Genomic DNA, 24,375 nt, shown 5'->3' on the forward strand with positions numbered 1-24,375 from the left:
TACATACAATTCACATAAAGAGAAATAAATTCTCCATGTAACATGCAGTAAGTTAATTATGAAATAAGAAATATTTTAAACCTTCATACTGACACTCCAACCTATCTGGAATATTCTACTAGGTAAAATTGCAATGGTAACAATAGCATCTGTCAGTAAATAGTAATCAATTGCTCTGTGTTGGCTAGACATTTACATCTTGTAACATATCCAGGAGATAGTTATTATAGTACCCACTACTTTATACATGGGAACCTTCAGTTTTTCTTTGAGGTCAAACAGAGCTAGAATAAATGTAAATTCAAGCTGGTATTTGCTTGAACTCCTGTGACTTTTCACTGTAAAACACTTCAGTGGAATACAGGGAAGAAATAATAATAGTCCTTTGTGCTGAGGTTGTAGGGAAAATACACACAATTTTGCAGGGGCTAAATAGGGTAGAAACAGAGGGCCAGAGCTGCCCATTCCCAAAGCACTAAAAGTGACATGTACAAATGTTTGGTCAGAAAATTAAAATACACAGACAGCTCCCACACAATCCCACCGTCTTCCTGGCCCTGGTGTGAGTATTCCCGTAACACTGGAAACTGACTGGCTGCAGGTCAGAGGGGAAGGCAGGTGACCAGCAAGAGCAGAAAGTGGTACACAGAAATGTCAATGGCCAACTTCTACTTAAAGAATGAACACTCAGGCAGGAGTCATGATGGACAGTCTCAATAGTCACAAAACACATAAAATGTACCAATAATTTGTTTTTATAAATAACCATCAACAGGCTAAAGAATGTGAGTCATAATTCAAACAGACAAGGATACTGACAGAGTTTAATGTAAGAAACATGCAATTAAACAATCAAATATTATTTTTTAATAAAAGTAATGTTAAAATACTGAGGAAGTTCAGTAAAATAATTGACATCATTCCAACAGTTGCTAAGATGTAAACAGAGACAGCATGAGCTGAAGGGAATTTGGTCAAAAGAGTACATCAGAAGACTTTATAATGTCTTTAATCCGTTTAACAATTCTGCTTCTACAATTTACCTCTCGAAAGACTGTGTCTCATGTCTGTCAGGCTTGCCTCAAGCTTGCTATGTTGCTCCTTTATCTTCTGATCTTCTTGCCTCTCCTTCCAAATTCTGGAAGTCTGAGTCACTGCATTTCATTTATAAGGTGTTGATAGGACCTAGGACTTTGTGCATACCAGGTAAGCACCTACCAACTGAGCTATATCCTCAATCCTTTGCTTCTACACATACTTCTAAGGAAAATTCATAAATACACAAAAATCTTTGGCTATAATGATATTTGGTATATCTTATGTATCCCACGGGTTAAAAAAAGGAAAAACACACAATGCTAGGTGGCGGTGGCTCACACCTTTAATCCCAGCACTCGGGAGGCAGAGCCAGGCAGATCTCCGTAAGTTTGAGGCCAGCCTTGTCTACAGAGCAAGATCCAGGACAGGCACCAAAACCACACAGAAAAACCCTGTCTTGAAACCCTCCCCCTCAAAAAAAAAATACCACACAAAACTGGAAAATAGATAAATTTCCACATTACTCTAAATAAATACCATATACATCTTGAGATATAATTTAATGAAAATATGACATTCACAAATTATTTTTAAAATAGTAATATAAAAGATTTAAATACATGTGTTGTATTTTATAAAAGCAAAAATGATTCCTTGATTTACATTTTTCTTTAAATAAAAAAGCATAAAATCTATATTAGAATAGTTATAGCTGAAAAGACCTACAAAACATATGATAATTACTCATTTTTCTTTATGAACTTTCCATAGGACATTTAACATTTTTTTTCTGGAATTTAAGGAAATAAATCTGTAAAAGAATTCCCTTATGTGGCAATGTAGCTAAAAAGGTACACTTTAAATCCCTGGATCCCAGCACAGTGGTGTTTGTTTGTCAGCCCAGCATTCAAGAAGCTGAAACTTCATCATCTGTGGTGGTATTGTGTTCCCCAACATATTGTGCACCCTAATAAACTTATCTGGGGTCAGAGAACAGAACAGCCACTAGATACAGAGGCCAGAAAATGGTGGCACACACACCTTTAATCCTAGCATTCTGGAGGCAGAGATCCATCCGGATCTCTGGGAGTTCAAAGCCACACTGGAAATAGTCAGGCATGGTGACACATGCCTTTAATCCCAGGAAGTGATGGCAGAAAGCAGAAAGGTATATAAGGCGTGAGGACCAGAAACTAGAGCCTTTTGAAGCTTTTAGCTTTTAGCTGCAGTTCAGCTGAGATCCATTTGGATGAGAATTCAGAGGCTTTCAGTCTGAGGAAACAAGATCAGCTGAGGAATTGACAAGGTGAGGTTGGATGTAGCTTGTTCTGTTTCTCTAATCTTTCAGTGTTCACCCCAATACCTGGCTCTGGATTTGTTTTTATAAATAAGACCTTTTAAGATTCATGCTACAATCATGAGTCTAGGCAAGGCTGAGACACACAGCAAGACTGTCCTAAACAAACAAAAACACTAAAAATAATTAGGAGGTTAGGAGATGCAGCTCAGTGGTTAAGAGTATACACTGCTCTTGCAGAAGACATGAGTTTGGTTCCCAGCACCCACACTGTTTGTCTCAAAGCTACTAGTAACTCCAGCTCTGGGATCCGATGCCCTCTTCTGGCCTCCACTGGCCTCCTCTTCTACTCTCATGTTTACATGCTCACACAGATACACACAGACACACATAATTCAGAATAAAACACTTATCAAAAGAATTAAGAGATGGGTATTGCTGACAATGATGTAAGTAGGAGTAAGATGAATATCATTGCAGTTGGAGAAGCAACATTTCACTGAATTAAGAATACAAGGTAAGGAGACTAGGGCTGGGGCCCAGTGGCTAACAGCACTGGCTGCCTTTGCAGAGGACCCACGTTCGGTTCACAGCACCAGCATGGAGGCTCACATCTGTCTATAACTCTAAAACCAAGCACACTCTTCTGGCCTCCTTAGGCACCAGACGCACATACACACATGGTGCACATAAATACAAGTAGGGAAAAATATTCATATACATTAAAAAAATGTAAGTTGGGGGAGTGGTAACATGCATGAAAAACACTGTTTGAGAAGTAATGGTTGGGGGAAAGGCCAGACAACATGGTGGCTTGGATGCAAAGGATAGTCTGGATATTTGGAAGTGCATATGAGAGGTATCTAAGAGGTTTTCATGAGCTGACAAGAAAGGACTAAGGGAATGGAAAATTAAAGGTGCAATAGACCACTGTAAACTCAAGGGCAGGAAGAAAAAGATGGGATACAGGAGACAGAACAGGATGTTGCACAGTTCTGAAGGAGAAATATCTTCTCGGTGTGAAAGACTGACAGTTCCAGCAAATATGAACAAAAATACATGTTCATTAATAGCCATAAAGATAATTATGCCTTGGGGAAGCCAAAGCTCCTGCCGACTTGAGAAAGTTTAAGGAAAAGAGAAAGAAATAAGAACATCCATAAACACACTACATTTCCTTCACGTGGCTAGAACTTTCATATTGTATTACTGTATTTTACCTGTCATCGCAAATTTCTGCTCACATCCATTTTTTTTAATTTCAGGATAATGTACATAAATAAATTATACAGGATAATGTACAAAATGTCATCAAAACAAACCTTCCCCATGATGGGAAATATGATTATTCCTTTGTGTTGACAAGGCAAGCTCTCCTCTGCTGATGTCAAATTTCTTAATCCCTTTAAAATGAGATTTTATATAATATGCTATATTATGAATAGAAAGTAAATTCAAGAATTATAACAGAAACTTCTTCAGGTTTACCATAATCCCATACAAACTTCCTATAAAATATTCAGTACTATGAACCACGGAATAATGGAACCAGCAAATTAACAACTGAATGAAGCAGCAGTACAACTGAGAGACAGAAACCAGTGGGTTCATTCATAAAACATTAAACTCTTTCACCACCTTCTTGCCCCTCAGCCCCCAGTATAATAACCATGGAGAGAGGTCTCCTTGGTAACCCACATGGCCTCCAGCAGTCTGGCGCCTTCTGACTCACCAGTTGCAGCCTGAAGTCAGAAACATGAATTTTACTTATCCTTGGGTGCAGGAGGAATATAGACACCTGGAGGTGGATGAGTCATTCCCTACTGACTGTGTTTGTCTTCCTTCTGGAGTAGCAACAACTATGCCTCCATTTTAACTTGACACTTCTCACACAAGTGTTTCCTCACATGATAGTCATAATCTATGAAGAATGACACTACTGTGTAGTGTTAGCTCTTTGTCTGGAGGCAAACATCTGCAAGTAATACACGGTTTTCTTACCGTGAATCTGTTTTAAATTTTTCTCTCAAAGATCTGTGGTCTTACTTTTTTTTTTTTAAGACAGGGTTTCTCTGTGTAGCTTTGGACCCTGCCCTGGAACTTGCTCTGTTGACCAGGCTGGCCTTGAACTCACAGAGATCCGCCTGCCTCTGCCTCCCAAGTGCTGGGATTAAAGGCATGTGCCACCACCACCCAGCTGTGGTCTTACTTTCTAATTAACTTAAAAATAATTCTCCTCAGTTGTTACTGTGTGAAACAATAAAATTAGCTCTATTTATTCATTTATTTGTTCAGCTCTTGCTGAATAAATCATGACTGTTCTGTCAATAGGAAACCACCAGCAACTTCTGTGAAGAAACTGAATATCCTTTTTAAAAAATATTCTATGGTCAAGTTTATCTTAATTTAAATAAAACAACACAAACTTTGCTTATTGTTTAATTTACTTTACTGTTGTCAAGGAATGCTAGAACCCAGAGGATTAATTTTTTAATCTAAGAAAAGAAAATGAAATCCTATAGTAACTAGAAGCTTCATTTTGAAAAAGTCGTTCATCTTTACATTCAAATTAAGATGGCAGCATCTGTCTCTTCATTCACCATGAGCATTGATTAGATTGATAGCATTTTCCACCAGAGAGCCCCCTTTTCCCTCTCTTTATAGAAGATCTTGTGTTCCTTTTGTTTTCATTTTTTAATTATGTGAATGTCTGTGTGTCATGTGTGAATATGTGTACATGCATGCAGGTACCCTTAAAGGCCAAAAGAGAGCATCGGATCCGCTGGTGCTGGAGTTATGGAGGACTGTGAAGCCCCATGTGGGTGCTGGGCAGCGAACCTGTGTTTTCTGCAAGAGCAGCCGGTGTTATTAACTGTGAGCCTTCTCTCGGTGCTGCAATCCTTTTCTCACAATAGGAAAATCCTATTTAAAAATTAAACCTTGATCTGAAAGACCCCCGCTCCATTATGAGGATATGGGGCGTTGGGCCGATGTTATGCCCCCCCAATAACTTGGCCTTAGAAACGCCATTCTGCAGGAATCAGAAAAACAGGAGTTCACAGCCATAGCCAGCTACCCGGCCTTGACAGAGATAGCTATGGCCAGCCTTGAGAGAGATAACTGTGGTCGGCGGCCTTGAGAGAAAGACAGTTAAGTCAAATCAGGATATTTTATGGCTGGCCCCTGGCCTTGAGAAATAAGCAGCTGGCCTGGACAAGGCCAAATCAGCCACACACATATGACCCCAAGTTCACCCTGGCCTTCTTTGAAACAACCAATAGGGACCCTGTAACTATGCTTCTCGCTTCTGTAACCGCGCCTCTGCCCCTGGGATCCCATAAAAAGTCCCCCTTGCCCTAAGAAAGCGCGCAAGTCCTCCAAGAGACTTCGCCCCAGGTACCTGGTCTAAATAAACCCTCTTGCTTTTGCATCTGATCTGTGGTTTCGGTGTGTTCCTTGGGTTTGGGGTCTCTCCCGGAGAAAGATCTCAACCAGGGGTCTTTCATTTGGTGGCCCGTACGGGGATTGAGACCCCTCCCTGGGACCACCGACCCACCATCAGGAGGTAAGCCGGCCGGCCTTGATTTATGTCATCCCTGTCCAGTCTGAGGGTTGTCTGTTTGTCTGAGTGTTAAATGTTGTTTGTTTGTCTCCGCGCCTGCGTCTGATAATCTGTCTGTGTCAGTGGATCTGAAAGGGGGGGACCGACGGGTCTGGACTTCGCCACTGAACTCTAGGAGACGTCCTAGGGAAATCTGAAACCCTGGAGGGAGTTCCACGGGAATCTGTAGTGCCCTCTGAGGCACGGTCTGTAGTGCCTTCTGAGGCACGGTCTGAAGTGCCCTCTGTGGCACGGTCTGAAGACCCCTCCGGGGGCACGGTTTAAAGACCCCTCCGGGGGCACGGTTTTTCTGGTTTTGCTTTCGGTTTGGAACCGAAGCCGCGCAGCGAGTGTTAGTCTTATTTATATTGGTCTGTCGTTTTTTTTTTGTTTTCTGTTTAACCGTTCTCCTCCTAAAAACAGCCATAGGACAGACTGTCATCACCCCCTTGAGCCTCATGCTTAAACACTGGTCAGACGTGAAGACACGAGCCAACAACGAAGGAGTCGTAATCAAGAAAGAAAAAAAAATAAATCACTCTTTGCGAGGCCGATTAGGTTAAAATGGATGTAAGATGGCCTCGTCAGGGAACCTTTAACCTCAGTCTTATTTCACAGGTGGAAAAAAAAGTTTTTGCTTCCAGTCCCCATGGCCACCCGGACCAGGTCCCATACATTGCCATGAGGAGACTCCTGACAACAGAACCTCCCCCATGGGTTAAGCCGTTTCTCTTCCCCTCAGCCCCCCGGCGGCAGCAGCGCTCGCCGAATCCCGGAGCCGAGGAAGCCAGATCGGCGGATCCCTCCCACTCCCTGTTCCTCCCTAACCCCACACCAGCAAGTCTTTTCCTCTCCCCGCGGGCCGCTGCTCCGGCGCAGGCGGGCGCGCGGGCAGGCTTGCAGGCGGGGGCGGGAAAAGAGAACGCGCGGGCGGGTGCACAGGTGGCAGCAGGTTATGGCGCCGACGCGCAGGCGGGGCCGCCGGGAAGCTAGGGCCCCGGGACGCCCCCTGCCCAGTCCCCGCAGGCCGTCAGCGGTGATGGCGGTGGCGGCGGCGGGTGCCGGAGCTCCCCGCGCCTCCTCCCGTCCGCGCGGCCGCGGTGCGGTCGCGGGGGTCCGGGGCGGCGCTGGGGGGGCTCCCCTCCCTCCGGCGGCGCGCGCGCGCGCGCGGCGGCCCCCGGCGCGGCTGGCCGGGACCCGGGCGGCGGAGGCCCGCGGCGGCACAGGCGGGGCCAGGGGCGGGGCCGGCGACCAGCCGGACCCGGGTGGCGGGGAGCCTGCGGCGGCGCAGGCGGACACGGGATGTGGCAGGGGCACGCAGGCGGGGCCGGGGATGGGGTCGGCGAGGGACCGCCCCCTGGCCGGCGACCCGCAGCGATGTGCCACGACCGGCTCCGGCCCAATATGGGGAAGGTGGCTAGGGGGCGGCGTCACCCATGGACGCCGAGTCACCCCGCCCCAAGTGTTACAACCCCCCCGACAGCGCCGGAGGGACCGGCGGCTCCTACAGCGGCCCCCAAAGAGCAGAGGATGAGTTCCTGCTTCCTCCCCAATTGCCGGTCGCCTACGAGGAAGGCGGGACAAAGCAGCGAAGGTAGGGAACACCTACATCTCTTTGGCCAGTTGCTCTTAGCGGGTCTCCAGGGGCTCTATACCCCCTACCGATTGGGCTCAGGTTACCAGAAAGAGACGCCGACAGCGCGTTTTTTTTTAAAAAAAAAAAAAAAAAAAAAACTTAGAGAGACACGAAGGGAGAGAAAAAACAAACAAAAAAGTCCTGGCCGCTGTAATGTCTCAGGGACAGGTCAGAGAGGGAGTTAAAAAGTTAGGACGAGAGATCAAAAAAAGGACACTGCTTGACAAAGACAAAGTGCTTACTGTAAACAGAGAGGACATTGGGCTCGTGACTGATCAAAAAAAAGCCTCAAGGGTCACAGAGACCTAAACCAAGGGTCCTCAATCTGGAAGATTGGGGAGGTCAAGGCCAGGAGACCCCCTCCCCCCGACCTAGGATAACTCTCAAGATGGGGGGGCAGCCAGTGACCTTCCTAATGGACACCGGGGCTCAACATTCAGTCCTGACCCATACCGGAGGCCCTCTCAATGACCGCACAGCTTTGGTCCAGGGGGCCACAGGTAACAGGAGATATCGAAGGACCACCGAGAAAAAGGTTCAGCTGACATCTGGACAGGACCCAAAGGGACCCCCCTACAAGTCCTAGCCCTTTAAACTGTTCGTGGACGAGAACTCAGGCTTTGCAAAAAAAAATGTTGGTACAGAGACTGGGGCCATGAAAGCCCGGTAGCTGCAGGATGGCCCGGCCCCCTGTCTGCGCGGGGAAGCCGCCATTGCTGTTTTGCTCAAGGATACAGGGAAAACTGACTTTGGGACAGCTATTAACTGTGTTATCCTCCCATGCGGTAAAAGCTCTGGTCCAGCAGCCCCCAGATCAAATGGTGTGCAGACCAGTTGTCTCCCTCAACCCCGCAACCCTGCTGCCTGGTTCATGGATGGAAACAGCTTCCTCCAAGAAGGAGAACGGAAGGCCGGAGCAGCCGTCACCACCGAATCGGAGATAGTTTGGACCTCACCACTGCCACCTGGAACATCGGCCCAAAAGGCAGAGCTGATCGCGCTGACCCAGGCCCTCCGGATGGCGGAAGCCCGGAGGACCAGGAACTAACAAAGAAAATGGGGGCAAAATAAAGCCCCGAGCGACAAGCTTACATCATAGATGGACAGAGGCCTTGCCTACCAAGAAAAAGACCGCTAACGTGGTAACCAAAAAGCTCCTGGAAAAAAATTTTTCCCAGGTATGGAATGCCCCAGATATTGGGGTCAGACAATGGGCCCGCCTTTGTCTCCCAGGTAAGTCAGAAGGTGGCCAGGCTACTGGGGATTGATTGGAAACTTCATTGTGCATACCGCCCCCAGAGCTCAGGACAGGTAGAACGTGCAAATAAAACCATTAAGGAGACTTTAACCAAATTAACGCTTGCAACTGGCACTAGAGATTGGGTGCTCCTACTCCCCCTAGCCCTTTACCGAGCCCGGAACACTCCTGGGCCTCATGGCCTAACCCCGTTCGAGATCATGTATGGGGCTCCCCCACCAATTGTAAATTTCCTTTACACTGATATCTCCTCTTTTGCCACTAGCCCTCCAACTGATGCAAAAGACGGTGTAAAAACCCCTGCCTGCCGGGAACAACTGAACCGCCCGGTGGTGCCTCACCCATTCAAGATTGGGGACTCTGTCTAGGTCCGACGCCATCAATCCAGGAACCTAGAGCCGAGGTTGACGGGACAGCGGCTTGGGTCCACGCGTCGCATGTAAAGGCTGCCAAGGAACCCGACGAAGCTGAGGGCACCGAGACATCTAGTTCAACGCTCTCCAAACCCACTAAAGATAAGACTCACCCGGGGGTCCCCTTGATCCCCCTAATAGTCCTCCTGACATAAGGAGGGACATCACCAGAGAGCCTGTTTCCCTGACGCTGGCCCTGTTACTGGAAAAAAAATTACCATGGACAAAATAGCTGCTGGGGTAGATACAGGGACTGCAGCCCTTATAGAGACCGGCCAATTCAGACAGCTCCAAGTAGCCATGCTCAACAGAAATAATTTAAAAGATAATTCCAAAGGTCACCATGGTTTATGACCCTTGTCTCCACCATTATGGGCCCCCTAATCATCCTCCTGCTCATTTTATTGTTTGGGTCATACATCCTCAACAGATTGGTGCAATTCATCAAGGATAAGGTTTCTGTTGCCCAGGCTTTGATCCTAACCAAGCAATATCAGAGGCTCAGACAGTCAGAGATAGAGCTAACCCCTTATTCTCCATCCTAAAATGAAAGATTTCATTTGGTACAAAAGAAAATGGGGGAATGAAAGACCCCCGCTCCATTATGAGGATATGGGGCGTTGGGCCGATGTTATGCCCCCCCAATAACTTGGCCTTAGAAACGCCATTCTGCAGGAATCAGAAAAACAGGAGTTCACAGCCATAGCCAGCTACCCGGCCTTGACAGAGATAGCTATGGCCAGCCTTGAGAGAGATAACTGTGGTCGGCGGCCTTGAGAGAAAGACAGTTAAGTCAAATCAGGATATTTTATGGCTGGCCCCTGGCCTTGAGAAATAAGCAGCTGGCCTGGACAAGGCCAAATCAGCCACACACATATGACCCCAAGTTCACCCTGGCCTTCTTTGAAACAACCAATAGGGACCCTGTAACTATGCTTCTCGCTTCTGTAACCGCGCCTCTGCCCCTGGGATCCCATAAAAAGTCCCCCTTGCCCTAAGAAAGCGCGCAAGTCCTCCAAGAGACTTCGCCCCAGGTACCTGGTCTAAATAAACCCTCTTGCTTTTGCATCTGATCTGTGGTTTCGGTGTGTTCCTTGGGTTTGGGGTCTCTCCCGGAGAAAGATCTCAACCAGGGGTCTTTCAGATCATGCCTGTTGAGATCTTGGGAAGTTGAGGCTGAAGGATCAGGAGATACAGTTTATCTTCAGCTACATACCAAATTTAAGATCAGTTGCCGGGCGGTGGTGGCGCACGCCTTTAATCCCAGCACTCGGGAGGCAGAGGCAGGAGGATCTTTGTGAGTTCGAGGCCAGCCTGGGCTACCAAGTGAGTTCCAGGAAAGGCGCAAAGCTACACAGAGAAACCCTGTCTCGAAAAACCAAAAAAAAAAAAAAAAAAAAAAAAAGATCAGCTTGAGCTACGTGAGATCCTGTGTCTTAATAAATAAATAAATAAATAATCATCTTATTTAGAATTTTAAAATAATCTCGAACTTTCAGTTCCTCTTAGATAATTTGTATGAGTTAGACCATTAAACACTTAATTGCAAAGTATAATTGCCTTCTTTTCAAAGTAAAAATTAAACTTGTAATCATCAGTGGGGAAAAGACTAAGTCACATACAGTTTAGGCTAATACAGCATATTAACAGGTAGTAAGCATTGGGTTTTAGGCATCCTGGATGTGTATTTTTTTTCTCAACAAAATTAAGGATTTTGTATAGCAAACAAATGATTTTTTTTTTTACATTTGAAGACTCTGTTATACATTTTGAACTTTCATTGAATACCCTTCATTTCTCAGAACCCAGGATTGTCATAGAATATAAAAGAGCAGGTCACCACTGAACCCTCTCAGACAGCTGAGAACATGTTTTGTTTCACACAGTAGGAAGGTCTTGTGTTACTTTAGTTTTAAGTTCATTCTCAGGGTATTTCCTAAAATTTTAAATTAATTGTAGTATCTATTCATAACAATTAGCTGACAACAAGAATAACATACAGCAGACTTGCAATTGATTCTCAGTTAATCACTCAAACTCAACAATACAGGCTGCTTGGAGTTATTAATATGTGCTACATGTAAGGACCACAGCATACTCCAGATCAGGGATTTCAAAATATCTGAAATGGGAGTAGCGTTATTGAGGAACAGATATGATAAGGGAGCCACAAACCCACCCAGGGCATTTGCAAAAAGACACAGGAAATGAACACTAAGTAGAGCTACACTAATTATACTTAGGCACATAACAGCCAGCATTTAGGTACCAAGTCACTTTTGTTCAAATCACTGTTTACCAAAGCTAATAATTATTAAATCTCTTTCAATTAGTTGATGTTGAAATAGCCTGGTTCTCCGATTTTCTTAAAACAAATGGTTTGATAGAGAAAGTTGACATCCCATAGTCACGCAACCTTGGTAAATGTTGAATGTACTATTTTAGTCTTTGTTCTTGAAGGTTTTGAATTAGTAAGGTCTACAGAATGTTTCTCTTCTCTAGAGATTTGTTGGAGAAATAATGAAACCTTGAGATGGAATCAAATCTCTCTGCCTGATCTCCTGGGGTGGTAGCTACAATATTTTCCTGAAAAGAGCTTAGGGGAGCCCAATATATATTTCTGCAGTGGACACAAATTGTTGGCATCACATACATGTTTATTGACTCTGTGTCATAGGTAACTCTATTTGCTTAGACTGCTTTGCTTAATTGTTAAGCTTAATTGCTTAACTTCATTGTTCTGACTGCTTTAATAAAAAGCAAAGGTGTTGTGAATGAATTGTGATACAATATTTCTCCTAGATAAAAAACATTTTAATTGTATTTAGTTAATTTCATTTTAAGCTAAATACAGTTTTGTACTTTGTATTAAAAAAATAAAGCCACATTCACATGAAGAATATGTAGGATAGTTGCTTTTTTATAGATGGATGTAATCAGAAAAGCAGGGCATTTGAATGGACAAGCTGAAATCTATTTGGTCCACTTCCCTACTGAGTAACAGCTGTTGGTATCAACTCATGCCCCCAGGGAAGTACTTCTGTTCTGATCCACGACTGCCCTTGCTGATTCGTGCTTGCCAGCCCAGGGTTTGGAAATGACAGTACCTGAGTAGCACTGGTTTGCAGAAACACCCACCATGTCACCAATTTTATCTGGTCCCTTTCAGCCGTGACAAAATTCCTTACAAGGGACCATTTAAGGACGTTTAGGGCTTATTTAAGCTTACAGTTCAATGGGGCGTAGTCCGTCATGGAGAGGAATTCAAAGTGGCGTGAGCATGAGGTCACAACTGCAGTCAGGACGCAGAAGGTGATGAATGCTGGCACTCAGTCAGCTCTCATCTTTTTTTTTTTTTTTTTTTTTTTAAGATTTATTTATTTATTATGTATACAGTGTTCTGTCTGCATATATGCCTGCAGGCCAGAAGAGGGCACCAGATCTCATTACAGATGGTTGTGAGCCACCATGTGGTTGCTGGAAATTGAACTCAGGACCTTTGGAAGAACAGCTAGTGCTCTTAACCGCTGAGCCATCTCTCCAGCCCCAGCTCTCATCTTTTTATGCAGTCCAAGACACCAGCCCATGCAATGGTGACACCCACCCACATTTAGGAAGAGTTTTCCCACCTCAGCTAACCTAGGTTAGAAAGCTCCTCTGTCATACCAGAGACTTGTCTCTTCAGTGATGATCCTAGATCCAATCAAGGTAACAATCAATATTAACAATCACATTAATATTTTAACATTTTGCTATATTCACCTTATATAAATTGCCTAATTAGAGGATATGTTAAAAGTTCAGCTAAATTGCTGAATCTTCCTGAAGAAATATTTCCCAAAGTTGTCAGTGGCCCTGTCTGTCAGTGTTCATGAAATCAAAGGGTAATAGTTTTTCCTGTATTATATTAATATTTCACAATATATTCATGGATGCTTCTTTTGCATAGATGCTGGAAATTGACCTCAGATTGCTAGATGACCATTTTTCACTAAGTTGTATCCCAGTCCAGAAGTACTTTTAAATGTGAGGATAAACATTTAGCTAGTATGGCTTAAGCAATCAGAGCGCATTGGGTTGTTGCTGAAGGAGGACTTCCACGAGTTTGAGAGCAGCTTGGTCTACCAATAGAGACTATGTTAATTAATTTTCTGTTGCCAAGACAAAATATGCTGACAAAGCATCTTAAGGAAGAAATGATTCATGTTGATTGATGTTTCCAGAAAAAAAGAGTCCATCATGGAAATGAAGGCATGGCAATAATCAGAGAAAGCATGGTGGTAGGAACAAAAAGATCCCATATCTGCCCACACACAGAGCAGAGTGGGGAGGATAAGCTATAAAGCTTCAAAACCCACCCCCAGTGATATACTTCCTTCAGCAAGGATCCACTTCCTAAGGCTACCAAAACCTTCCTAGACAGGGCACTAACCAAGGACCAAGTGATCCAATAATCAAGCTTATGAGACATTTCTCATTCAAACTACCACACAGACCTTGTCTCAAAATAACCCAAATAAAATAATGCTTTGAACTTTGCTCTCCTATTAATCTGTGCTATATGTTTATTTAAAAAAAACACCCATGTAAATGTAGATATTTAAAGTGTACTCAGCGTAATGAGAATCAGTATCCACACTTGTACATTCATTAGAATCCTTTTCTCCCATAAGACATATATGAGCATTTGCATATAGTTTTGGTAGTATGCTTATTATTCATTATTTACATAAATAAAGTGCCATAATTTTACTTTCAAATAACATGAGCTATTTGTGAGTAGGAAATAGGGGTAATTATGTACATGTATTTAACCTTTCATCTTGAACAGCATCTCTGTGCATAGCTGTACCTAGGATGCTAAGTGGCAGGTAACTAGAGACAAGGATTCATTGGGAGAATAAATAAAAAGTTGCAGAACTCTTTATACACTAGTAGACATGAAGAATACAAGAAGCATAAACTTTTATCTATATCATAGAGCTTCAATTAATTAAAAACATAAAGTTTTATATATAATTATTAAGACATATGCCAAACAGTCATACTTAAAATCTAGATATCCAAGCTGACGTTGTGGTTTCTATGTCGACATTCTATGAGTTACGGCATTGTCCACTTGGCCTGTTCCTTTGGTGCTCAGACTCTTCCCTACAATGCCCACTTCTGTTGCCAACTATTCCTTTCTCTTTCTCTTGGCACACTAACCTTCCTTCCTCTTTGATTTGTGGAATCTTCAAACAGAAATCGATTCTCTCTTCTTTCATTAATGCACTATGCTCTACATAGCACCTATGTGTTTATCTGCTCTTTAATGCTTCCTTCAGGCTTCTCTTTCATTTTCTCTAACACAAAAATAACATGTGGCCTAGTTTTTTAAGTCACAAAAAAATTGAAAAAGAAGTAAATGTAAAAATGCATTCATACATTTAAAAATGTTTATCTTATCATTTATTTATGTGTATGTGTCCTTGTGTATGTACGTCTGACTGCATGCTGGTTGATGATGGTGGAGGTCAGAGGGAGGGCCCGAATCCCTGGATCTGCAGTTACAATTTTTAATAACTAAGTCAGAGATATTGAAATTCACAGCTGTAATGAAGAATGTTAGAGCCCAGAGGATTAAAAATATATTTTTGTAAAAGAAAAGAAAAAGAAATCCTATAGGCACTAGAAGCCTCCCTTTGACAATGTCATCAATATTTACATCTAGTTAAGATGGCGCCTCTATCTCTGTTCTTCCTCAGCATTGACTGGAGATGGCACTTTCCCCAGAGAGTACTCTTCTCTTTCCTGGCCTCTCTCAGCGCACATCACCTCTTGTTTTTAATGTTTTCTTCACCCCTTTCTTTCATTTTTCTCCAGAATAGCAAGAACCAATAAAAGGTCACATGATTTAAAATTAACTTACAAATCACAATAACGATTTGGAAAACACTTTAGTATTGTGTTCAATTCACATGTATTTGATATGCATGAAGTGTCATTTCAACATGTTGTCAAATTGTTAGTGATACAGCAGAAGTCCTTCATGTCACAGAAGAATCAATTCTTGTTTGATATGGCATGTTTTAAAATGAAAATTAATTTTGCCCATCATGTAATTTGTATTTGGAAAATAATTTGCAGGGAAAAATGCTGAGAAATGGAAAGAAACAAAGACAATACAAACACCTGAAATACAAAATGACTTTTTATATTTACTTTTCTTTTTTGGTGTATAATTTGTATTATATTATATAACTATATGACTAATTTTTATCATATACTATATATTATATTATTTTATTATTATATATTATAATTATATAATAATAATTTAAACAAATTAGACAAAATTTTTCTTGTTAATCCTTTGATCTATATATTAATTTCTTAGCTCTAAGGAAGACTTTAATTCCAGGTAGTTTAAGTTTAATTGCCATACCTAATGTAATAGAACTTAATGTAATGTGTCTTGAAAGCCCATGCTGTTTCTATAGCATCACTTTGGCTACTGTAAAAAATGGTCCCCACACAGACATCATGGCATCAAGTAGCCCATCCCAAAGCATGGTGAAGTGGCTGGCTGAAACCAACTCTGAACACATGTAGAGTATCCTTTACTATAATTTAATATGCCCATTTCACAAGTAATCATTTTCTTCTTCAGTAGATTAAAAATTACAATACGTTGTCATGTATAGCTAGAGGTGCATATCTTCTTTCGGTATTCATTTAACATAGTACACAAATGTATATATAATATATAAATATTCATATGAACACATGTGTGGAGGAATACAATGCATGCATGTACTCACAATTTACCATTACCAAACTTAGACTAAGTTTTAAGAAAAAAATGTCAATGAAGTCATTGAAGAAGCATGCCTTTACATAGTTTGGAGAATTTTGTGAAGATATAATTGTGTTTATCCTTTTTCTTCTTCAGGGATCACTGTTTAGGGAGTCACAAAGTATTTCAGAAAAATAAATCTGCTTTTCAACTTCATCTTCAGAAAAACAGGGGCATTCCAGGAAAGTTGTCTCGCAAGGTAAGACTTTTTGAATGTGGGTTTCAATTTGGCACACTTGACACATTTAAGGAATATGTTCTACCTTGATGGCTTATTGCCAATTTGGAATTACTTAGCTTAATGAGCAGGTGTTTATTTCTGTATAGTTATTAAAGCATGATGAAATATTTTCATAAGATTCCTTGACAATCATGTGACATGACAATCTGTGACATGAAGACTGCAACAATAATGTGAACTTGTAACTGTAGCCTTCATGTGATGGACTGGAGATTTGTCACATGTACCACAAAATACATAAGTTGAAGACTTAACCTCCAAGGGTTAGGATTTAGGAGACAATGTCAAATGGGGCACACTTATATTTAGAAGAGATCAGAGAGTAGGGTTCTAATTAAATCATTGCCCACACTGGAATACAGTGGAAGCAGATGTCTATAATTTAGGTCATTGCCCCTCCCCCTTGAACTTAAACCTCTTGGCCTCTATAACAGTAAATGACTGCTATTTTAACACATTCAATCTATGGTATTTATTGTACTATTTGGCTATAGCACCATGGGATGACTACTCACTCAGTCTGACAACAAGGCAATTGGTTTCTTAAGAAAATAGTTTGTGAGAGATCTATTGAGGTCATAGTATGCATGCTTCCACATATCCACTTAGAAACAAAAGGAGGCACAAATATAAACAAGAGCCCACTGACAGCAGAAAAATAGCACAGTTCTTGTCCTGTGTGAAGACAAGAATTTATTTATGTCCCTGCCAATGTAGCTTAAGTCCAACCACTTTAATATTCATAACTGCATATGATAATCTGCCAAGAAAGAGATGAGTATACTTTAATGATACAATTTCATGCTGTTAGATGTGAATTTTATTCCCTGTGTGATGTCTTGAGATACTTCAACCCCAAATTGCACAGTGTGCATGAACTTTGCTAGTTTGTCAGATTTCATCTACAGAATCTTCCAATTACCTGCTTTAAGCAAAAATCTCAATGTCCTGTCATTTCCATTAGATAACAAATTTCTAGCATGTGTTTTTTTTATATATATAGTATGAGGTGTTTCATCATAAAAGTAAATGTCAGATAGCACATCAGTTTGCATTATATCTATGTGGAATATAACATAATGAGGCCAAAAGAGAGTTGTTTAGGAATTTCTCCTGGATCTGGCTTCTGGCTCAGCCGTTGTTGACAGTTCCAGGACTGTTCATCTGAAATCTTGGCAGAGTAATATCACAAAGTCCAACTGATATCTCAACACTAATAAGCTTATGATTCTTCAAATTGTCCTCAATGTTGCAGAAAAAGCTGAAATCGTGATATTTTATTGCCACATGGGAGGAAGAAGAAATATGTGACTCTAATTTACATGTTGATAAAACAAATTTTGACTGGTGTAGTAGTTCACAAATCACTACTGCTTCAGTCTTGTACAAATTAAAGTACATAGGAGTTGGAGAGGTGGCTCGGTGGTTAAAAAATCTTGCTGCTTTTGCAGAGGTTCTGAGTTCAATCCCCAGACCTCACATCTAGTGGCTGACAACTGCCCATAACTCCAGCCCCAGGGGATCCAGTGCCCCCTTCTGGCCTCCACAAGCATTTGCACTCACATATACATACTTATGTGTAATCACACATGCATAAACTTAAGAACCAAAAATCATTAATCAGGCTGGGCCGTGGTGGTGGACGCCTTTAATCCCAGCACTTGGGAGGCAGAGGCAGGCAGATCTCTGTGAGTTTGAGGCCAGCCTGGACTACAGAGTGAGTTCCAGGAAAGGTGCAAAGCTAGACATAGAAACCTTGTCTCAAAAAATCAAAAAAAAAAAAATCATTAATCAAAGATCTATCTTAAACTCATACAATTCTAATACACTGATATAATACACATAAAGCGTGTTTTATATGAGACATTTATTTAAAAAGATTTAATATTCATAATTCGATTAATCAAATATTAACCAACAACATCCCATTGTAATTACCTCACATTTCAGAAATGGAACTGGTGATCTTAGGTTTGAGCCAAGCCATGAGATTTCAGAGCTTTTACACTATCCCTACCAACTTACATAGGAGAAAGTCTTTGATTTACAAACCACTCTAAGTTTAGACTTGAGATAAAGGATAACTGGTCAAAATTTTCATTTTATGTGTGTGCTTGTCAAAGCAGAGTCACTTGAGAACAGGGATCCTTAAATGAAGAAATGTCTCTATCAGATTGCCCTGTGAGCACATCTGTGGGTAGTTTTCGGAATGATGGTTGACAGCCGAGATCCTAGTCCACTGGTAGTGTCAGCCCTGACGGCGGGTCTGGAGTTAGGTAAGAATGCAGACAGTACACGCTGTGGGAAGAGAGCCAATAGCAGAGTTCCTCCGTGGCTTGCTCCAGGTCCCTGCCTTGGCTTCTGTCCACGATGGACTGTAAAACGTAAGATAAGACAAACCTTTTCCCCTACAAGCTGCTTTTGGTCAGTGTTTCATCACAGTGACAGAAAAGCTAAGTAGGACACTGTGTATTTTCATTGACTTTATTTTGTTTTCCCGCAGCTACATGCACCCTGCCCAAAGCCTGTGTCACCATAGGGATTTACTGACAAACCCGTTCTGTATCCATTAGGTTGAAGGCACCGACTGCAGCTCTCAAAGAATTAAATAGGTGAAGTGAGAGAAAAAACAGGTGATAAATGCTGTTGTCTCCTGATCATCTGTAATTAAAAATGCCCAATAGTTAAGAGATTAATTAAATGCTTCACAAGTCTCATAATCAGTAAAAAGGGCAGTGGGGTTCGAATGAAAGCAGGATGGTTATTGGACTAAATGTGGAAGAAATGAAACCTGAGGCGACATCTTTGCCACGATGGCCATCGTTGTTGCATCCAGGCAGAGACACAGTGGGGGTAAGGTGCACAGTCGGCAGCTGCTACTGTAAATTCCCATCTTCAGTATGAGAAGCGAGTCGTAGGGACAGCTGAGTCCTCCACTCTTTTAAATGTCCCATAGTAGCTTTACTTTTGGAGATTTACTTCCTGCAGTAAACATCCCCAACACCTGGCTGATTCCAGCAGGATGGGAGAATGGTAAAAATGACATTTGTTTCCCTCGAAGTGGCGCTGTTGTTTAGAAACAGATAACAGATGGGCTTCTGTGTGTTCGAGGCCAGCCTGTTCTAGATGGAGAGTTCCTACTCATCCAACATATATGGTGAGCACCTGTTTTGATGAAAAGACAAAAATTAAAGGTTAAAGTAATAAAAACAGATAACATGACTAAAGGCAAAGCTATGGCAAATCCTCCATTCTTCCAATGAGTATTCACTATGCCATTTCTGTGTAGAAGTCTCCATGCTCCTAAACAGAACAGTGAACAAAGCTGATGAGATGCCTATTCCATGGAAGTTAGGATACAGGCAAGTCAGCTGCCCCTGACTCCCAGTGAAAACCACAGTAACCTTCACAGAGTATGAGAAAAGCACTCGGTGTCTCTGTCCCTCCAAACTTGGTCTTAAAGGACATGTCCAGTATCACTTTGCAAAAGAAAAGACATGACATTTTTATTTTAAATTAAGAGTGAACAACTAAGGAAGGGCACACTCAAGATCTAAACTGCAGAAATCACAATGCTATGAAGTAAGCAAGTCTGTGGTCTGGCAGTCCCTTTCAAGACTATGACTCCAGTGACCTAATGTCTCCTACTACGACACACTTTTTAAAGGCTCCACCCCATGCCAAATAGCCCCTAACCTGGGGATCAAGCCTTCAGCATATGGACCTTTGAGAAACACTCAAGATCTAAACTCCACCAATCACAATATTTATCAAAATATCAACAGTTTTGACATATTACAATTGTTGTTGTAAAGTTACAATACCCATTAATTATATTCTCAATGGCAAATCCTAAAAATGGCCAAAAATGAAATAGTGATTACTGCATTAGTTATTTTTCTATTGCCCTGACAAAGCACCAGGACCACAGTAACTTACAAAACAAAACATTTAATTATGGACTCACAGTTCCTGAGGGTTACAGTCAATGACCAACGTGGAAGGGAATGTGGCAGCAAGTGAGGCAGACATGCACAGTTCTGCTGTAGTATTTGGGAGCTTAGCTTGCATCTGATCCACAAGCAGGAGGCAGAGAGAGTGCTAACTTGGAATGATATGGGGTTTTGAAACCTCAAAGCCCACCCCCATCAAGTGAAACAACACCTGCAATAAGACCACACCTCCTAATCCTCCCCAAACAGATCCACCAACTGATGACCATGCATTCAAATACATGAGACTGGGGGGGGGGACCTCACTTAAATCACCATAGTTGCTGTCATAGTTAGCTTCAGCTCTCAAATTGACATAATCTAGAGTCAGATGGGAAAAGGGAACCTCAGTTGAGGAACTCCTCCCATTAGACTAGACTCTGGGTATGTTTGTGGGGCTTTTTCTTGACTAGTAATTGATGTGGAAGAGTACTGCCCATTGTGGGCAGTATCATCCATGGAAAAGTGGGACTGGACTGTGGATGAAAGGTAGCAAGCCAGTAAGCAGCATTCCTCTGTGGTCTCGGCTTTAATTCCTGCCTCTTTGTTTCTGCCTTAAATTCCTGCCTGGCCCTCCTTCAGTGATGTAACCCATTAGCCAAATATGCTCTTTCCTCCCCAAGTTACTTTTGGACATGGTTTTTAATCATATCAACTGAGAGCAAACCAGGATACAAGTTTAATACAAGTTTAACAAAGTTTTTCTTCTTGGAGACATGTGGAATACTGATGAATTTAGTACAACTGGTACAGTTTATCAGCTTGAACTTCTTTATTATTTAAATTAGTATACATAAAATAATCAGGCCTTGTTTTTATAGTCTTCATAAACAGTGAATGTTCTTTCTTAAATCTGCTTTTAAAGTGATACCAAATTCTCTTTGGTTTTCAGAATTTCAATTGTAAAAATTTATGAACAATATATTATTTTTCTAGGAAGACTGTAAATTTAGTTAGCTTTCTGCATTACATCAGGAATATAATCATCATTATCTCTTGACTTAATTTATTGGACTTGTTGCCTTTCAGCAATTACCTTTGTGCTTTCTAATTGTGCAAATCCTTATGAAGATCAGTTCATCACCCATGTTGTGATTGTCCAGAAAATGAACTAATAGTCTTTAGAAATCAATGTAGACTTCAAAATTTTTAATGCTCCCACCTCAATGAAATACAATGTAAATAACTGAATACCTTTCTTTTAACATTTCAATTATCTTTAAATTTCTTTTAAATGTGATCCAAAGTGCTGTCACAACTGTATAAGCTAATCACAGAAACAAGATTTCCCTCTAGCTCAGAGAATATTCACAGAACAATAACAGTAATAGAAAAAGAGTTTTTTTTTTAAAGACAAGACCTTACCATATAGCACAAGCTGACTTCCAACTCATAATCCTCCTGCCTCATTCTCTCAAATTCTGAGATCATGGGCCTGCACAACCAAACCTAGCTCAGTAATAGATTTTGAATGAGGAAAAAAAATAATTTGTTTTTCCTTAAGACAAATATGCTATGTTAGTTTTAGAAAAATAAAGTGCACACCGTGTTCCATGGCAGCTAAAGTGTCTCTCTAGCCTTTCTAGGTACTTTACAAAGTATTTCTAGGAACCAGAGAGAAGGCTCAGTGGTTAAGAGCACTGGCTGCTCTTGCAGAGGATTCAGGTTCAGTTCCAAACACTCACAAAGAGACTCACAATCTTCTTCAACTCCAGTTCCAGGAATCCAGCACATTCTAATGGCTGCAGCCATTGCAAACATATGATACACATATGTTCAAGCAGGCAAACATCATACATGTAAAATAAATAAATACTTGAAATAAGTATTCCTGATAAATGACAAAAGGAAAAAGACCAATTTCCTCCTCCTCCTCAAAAAACATCTGTGGAGACAAACAAAATGTTTTCAGAGTAAATATGAGTATTTAATATGAAGACATGCAAATAAAAAGATTCCATTCATAAATAAGTTATTTACAAGCTTGCTTTGATCTAACATTTGTGGAAATTGAAGTTCTTTATGTTCTAACATCTTAACTACATTTGTTAGCTAATGTATATCTTAAAACATTAGTCATATGGCGCGCGCGCGCACACACACACACACACACACACACACACACTCCTAAATTCTTCTGCCTCTTTTCCCAGTAAATACTTTTGCAAAACCTGTGCAAAACAGCTTAGAATTGCGTGTACTTCATCGTAATGGCATCAGTTGACCACATGAGGGCAACAAATTCAGCTTTCTCTCTTGCTTCCCCCCCCCCTTTTTAATTTCCCATGTTTACCAAATTGTATTTAGCTAAACTTCAGCTTTCTCTGTTTTAAAAGGAAAAATAAAATCACTGCTACAATTTCTGTCATAGTTGCCCTGGTGACACTAATGTAAACTCCTACTTCTTCGCATTTCTGCACTGTTTCCAACAGCTTGCTCTCAAATTATTGCTGTATAATGCTGACCTTATTTCTTTCCATGTCACCTTGCTTCTATTTAACCTACTCACAAAACTAGACGGCATAATAATGAATTTACCCTTGACACACAGCAATGCCTAGGACTTTCTTTTGATATTTTCTGTCAGGAACACAAGGCAGTTTTAAAAATAGGGTGTTTGAGCTCAGAGCCCTTACAACCCAGACTGTAAGAAATAGGTTTCAACAGTGAACCCTGTCGCCCTCGTGTGGTCAACAATGCCATTACGATCAGGCTGGAATCGAGGGGTGTGTGTGTGTGTGTGTGTGTGTGTGTGTGTTCAGGTGCCTGAGCCTGTGCATAGGAACCAGAAGATTAATGTTTTAAGATGGGCACTCCTGTCAATTTGATAAAAAAAAATTGCCAATTAATAACTCCTAGAATCTGTAATTACCAATAGCTGTAATTTATTTGCCTACATGAAGTGGATCTCTTACACTTCAGCATCAGGACACAATAAAGCAAATTAAAAAAAAAATGTAATCATTTAGATGTCTCTGTCAGATCACCTGGCAAGGTGGGTGTCACACTGTCCTGTGCAAACACAAGAGGAAAAGGAGGGGGAAGGAAGAGGAGGGGCCCCAAGGAGGAAAAATAGAAAGGGAAGGAGAGGGAGAAAGAGAAGAGGAAAGCAGGAAAATTGGTGTCAAAAGTCTTCCTCCTTATTAGGAGAAATTACTGTTTGATCTGGGTGATAGCCAGAGGTTTTCCCAGCATCCTCTGGGTTTATCCTCATCCAAGGCTCAGCTTCCTGTTTCACTTGGAAGGAAAGCTCACACAGTTAAGGAATGTAGTGGAAGTTATTTAAGACAAAGTATAAAAATGACAAATGGAGCTTATCAAAAGAGGTGACGGAAATGACAGCAGGAAGCTACAGCCTATTTTTATCTGCTCCTCATTCCTATTCACTTCATAAATATTAATACATTCTTCTGTCTACAGAGTGAAGATGACCACAGTCTGTTTCATCTGAACCAACTTCTAGAATTTACACATATTTGGAAAATATCCAGGTAAGATGTTTTATTTCTCACTGAATTCTCAAATGCCAGATCAAATATCCTTTCTGTCAATTGTAAACGCTGTCTCTTCACTGGTGTGGTGTCGGCTACTGCACATTACTAGATATCTCCCTTTGGCAACCTCTGTTAATAATTATCCAGTCTTCACAGCTACTCAGATGTACTTGAGAAATAATATGACTTTCATTTTGAAATATCTCTGCTATTGGTTATTACACTCCAAAGATTTGTTTTTCTTATTCATTTTGTGAATTTGCACATTCGTGTAACTCAGCTCATCATAAAGCTCAATCCCCACACCTTGAAAGTCACCATCACCTGTTTTAAATTCCTCTGGACACCCTCATGTAATTGGTATGTCATAAATAGAGGAGTGTGAATTCAAATTGGAAAACTCAAATGACAGGGAATGGACACCTCATAACTGATCCTCACACCTAAGGGTATGCCTGTGTTGCTTAGAATAGATGCAGCAGGATGTAAAAGCAGAAGACATCAGGGCTGTAGTTTGGTTTTCTCTGGAATTCAACTATTCTGAGCGGAACCAGAAAGAACCTGGGG

The 24,375-nt window shown here is 41.4% G+C and overlaps 2 protein-coding genes across 8 annotated transcripts in view; both read left to right on the forward strand.

Annotated features, from left to right (window-relative positions):
• Pik3c2g (phosphatidylinositol-4-phosphate 3-kinase catalytic subunit type 2 gamma) overlaps positions 1-24,375 on the forward strand; it is a 352,621-nt gene that overhangs the window by 48,313 nt on the left and 279,933 nt on the right. For 4 of the 5 annotated variants that reach the window (XM_006976490.4, XM_015995399.3, XM_076568126.1 and 1 more), the window contains exons 6-7: positions 16,178-16,280; positions 23,735-23,805. In XM_006976490.4, the coding sequence (XP_006976552.1) occupies positions 16,178-16,280; positions 23,735-23,805 (174 nt within the window). Of the gene's footprint in view, positions 1-16,177; positions 16,281-23,548; positions 23,641-23,734; positions 23,806-24,375 lie in introns of those variants that run through there. The other variant, XM_076568127.1, reaches the window with a different exon arrangement.
• LOC143272559 (uncharacterized) lies at positions 6,769-10,316 on the forward strand. Of its 3 annotated transcripts, XR_013050212.1 has the most exons (3): positions 6,769-7,530; positions 8,365-8,805; positions 9,096-10,316. XR_013050212.1 is itself a non-coding variant. In XM_076568129.1 (2 exons), exons 1-2 carry the CDS (start codon positions 6,892-6,894, stop codon positions 9,196-9,198), a joined length of 561 nt encoding a protein of 186 aa, XP_076424244.1. In that variant the 5' UTR covers positions 6,769-6,891; the 3' UTR covers positions 9,199-10,316. The 3 variants fall into 3 exon arrangements, 1 of the variants encoding a protein (XP_076424244.1); XR_013050211.1 differs by lacking the exon at positions 8,365-8,805; XM_076568129.1 differs by lacking the exon at positions 8,365-8,805 and having other exon boundaries at positions 6,769-7,349.

The sequence above is a fragment of the Peromyscus maniculatus genome, chromosome 3 (assembly GCF_049852395.1).
Source record: "Peromyscus maniculatus bairdii isolate BWxNUB_F1_BW_parent chromosome 3, HU_Pman_BW_mat_3.1, whole genome shotgun sequence".
Classification (NCBI taxonomy): domain Eukaryota; kingdom Metazoa; phylum Chordata; class Mammalia; order Rodentia; family Cricetidae; genus Peromyscus; species Peromyscus maniculatus.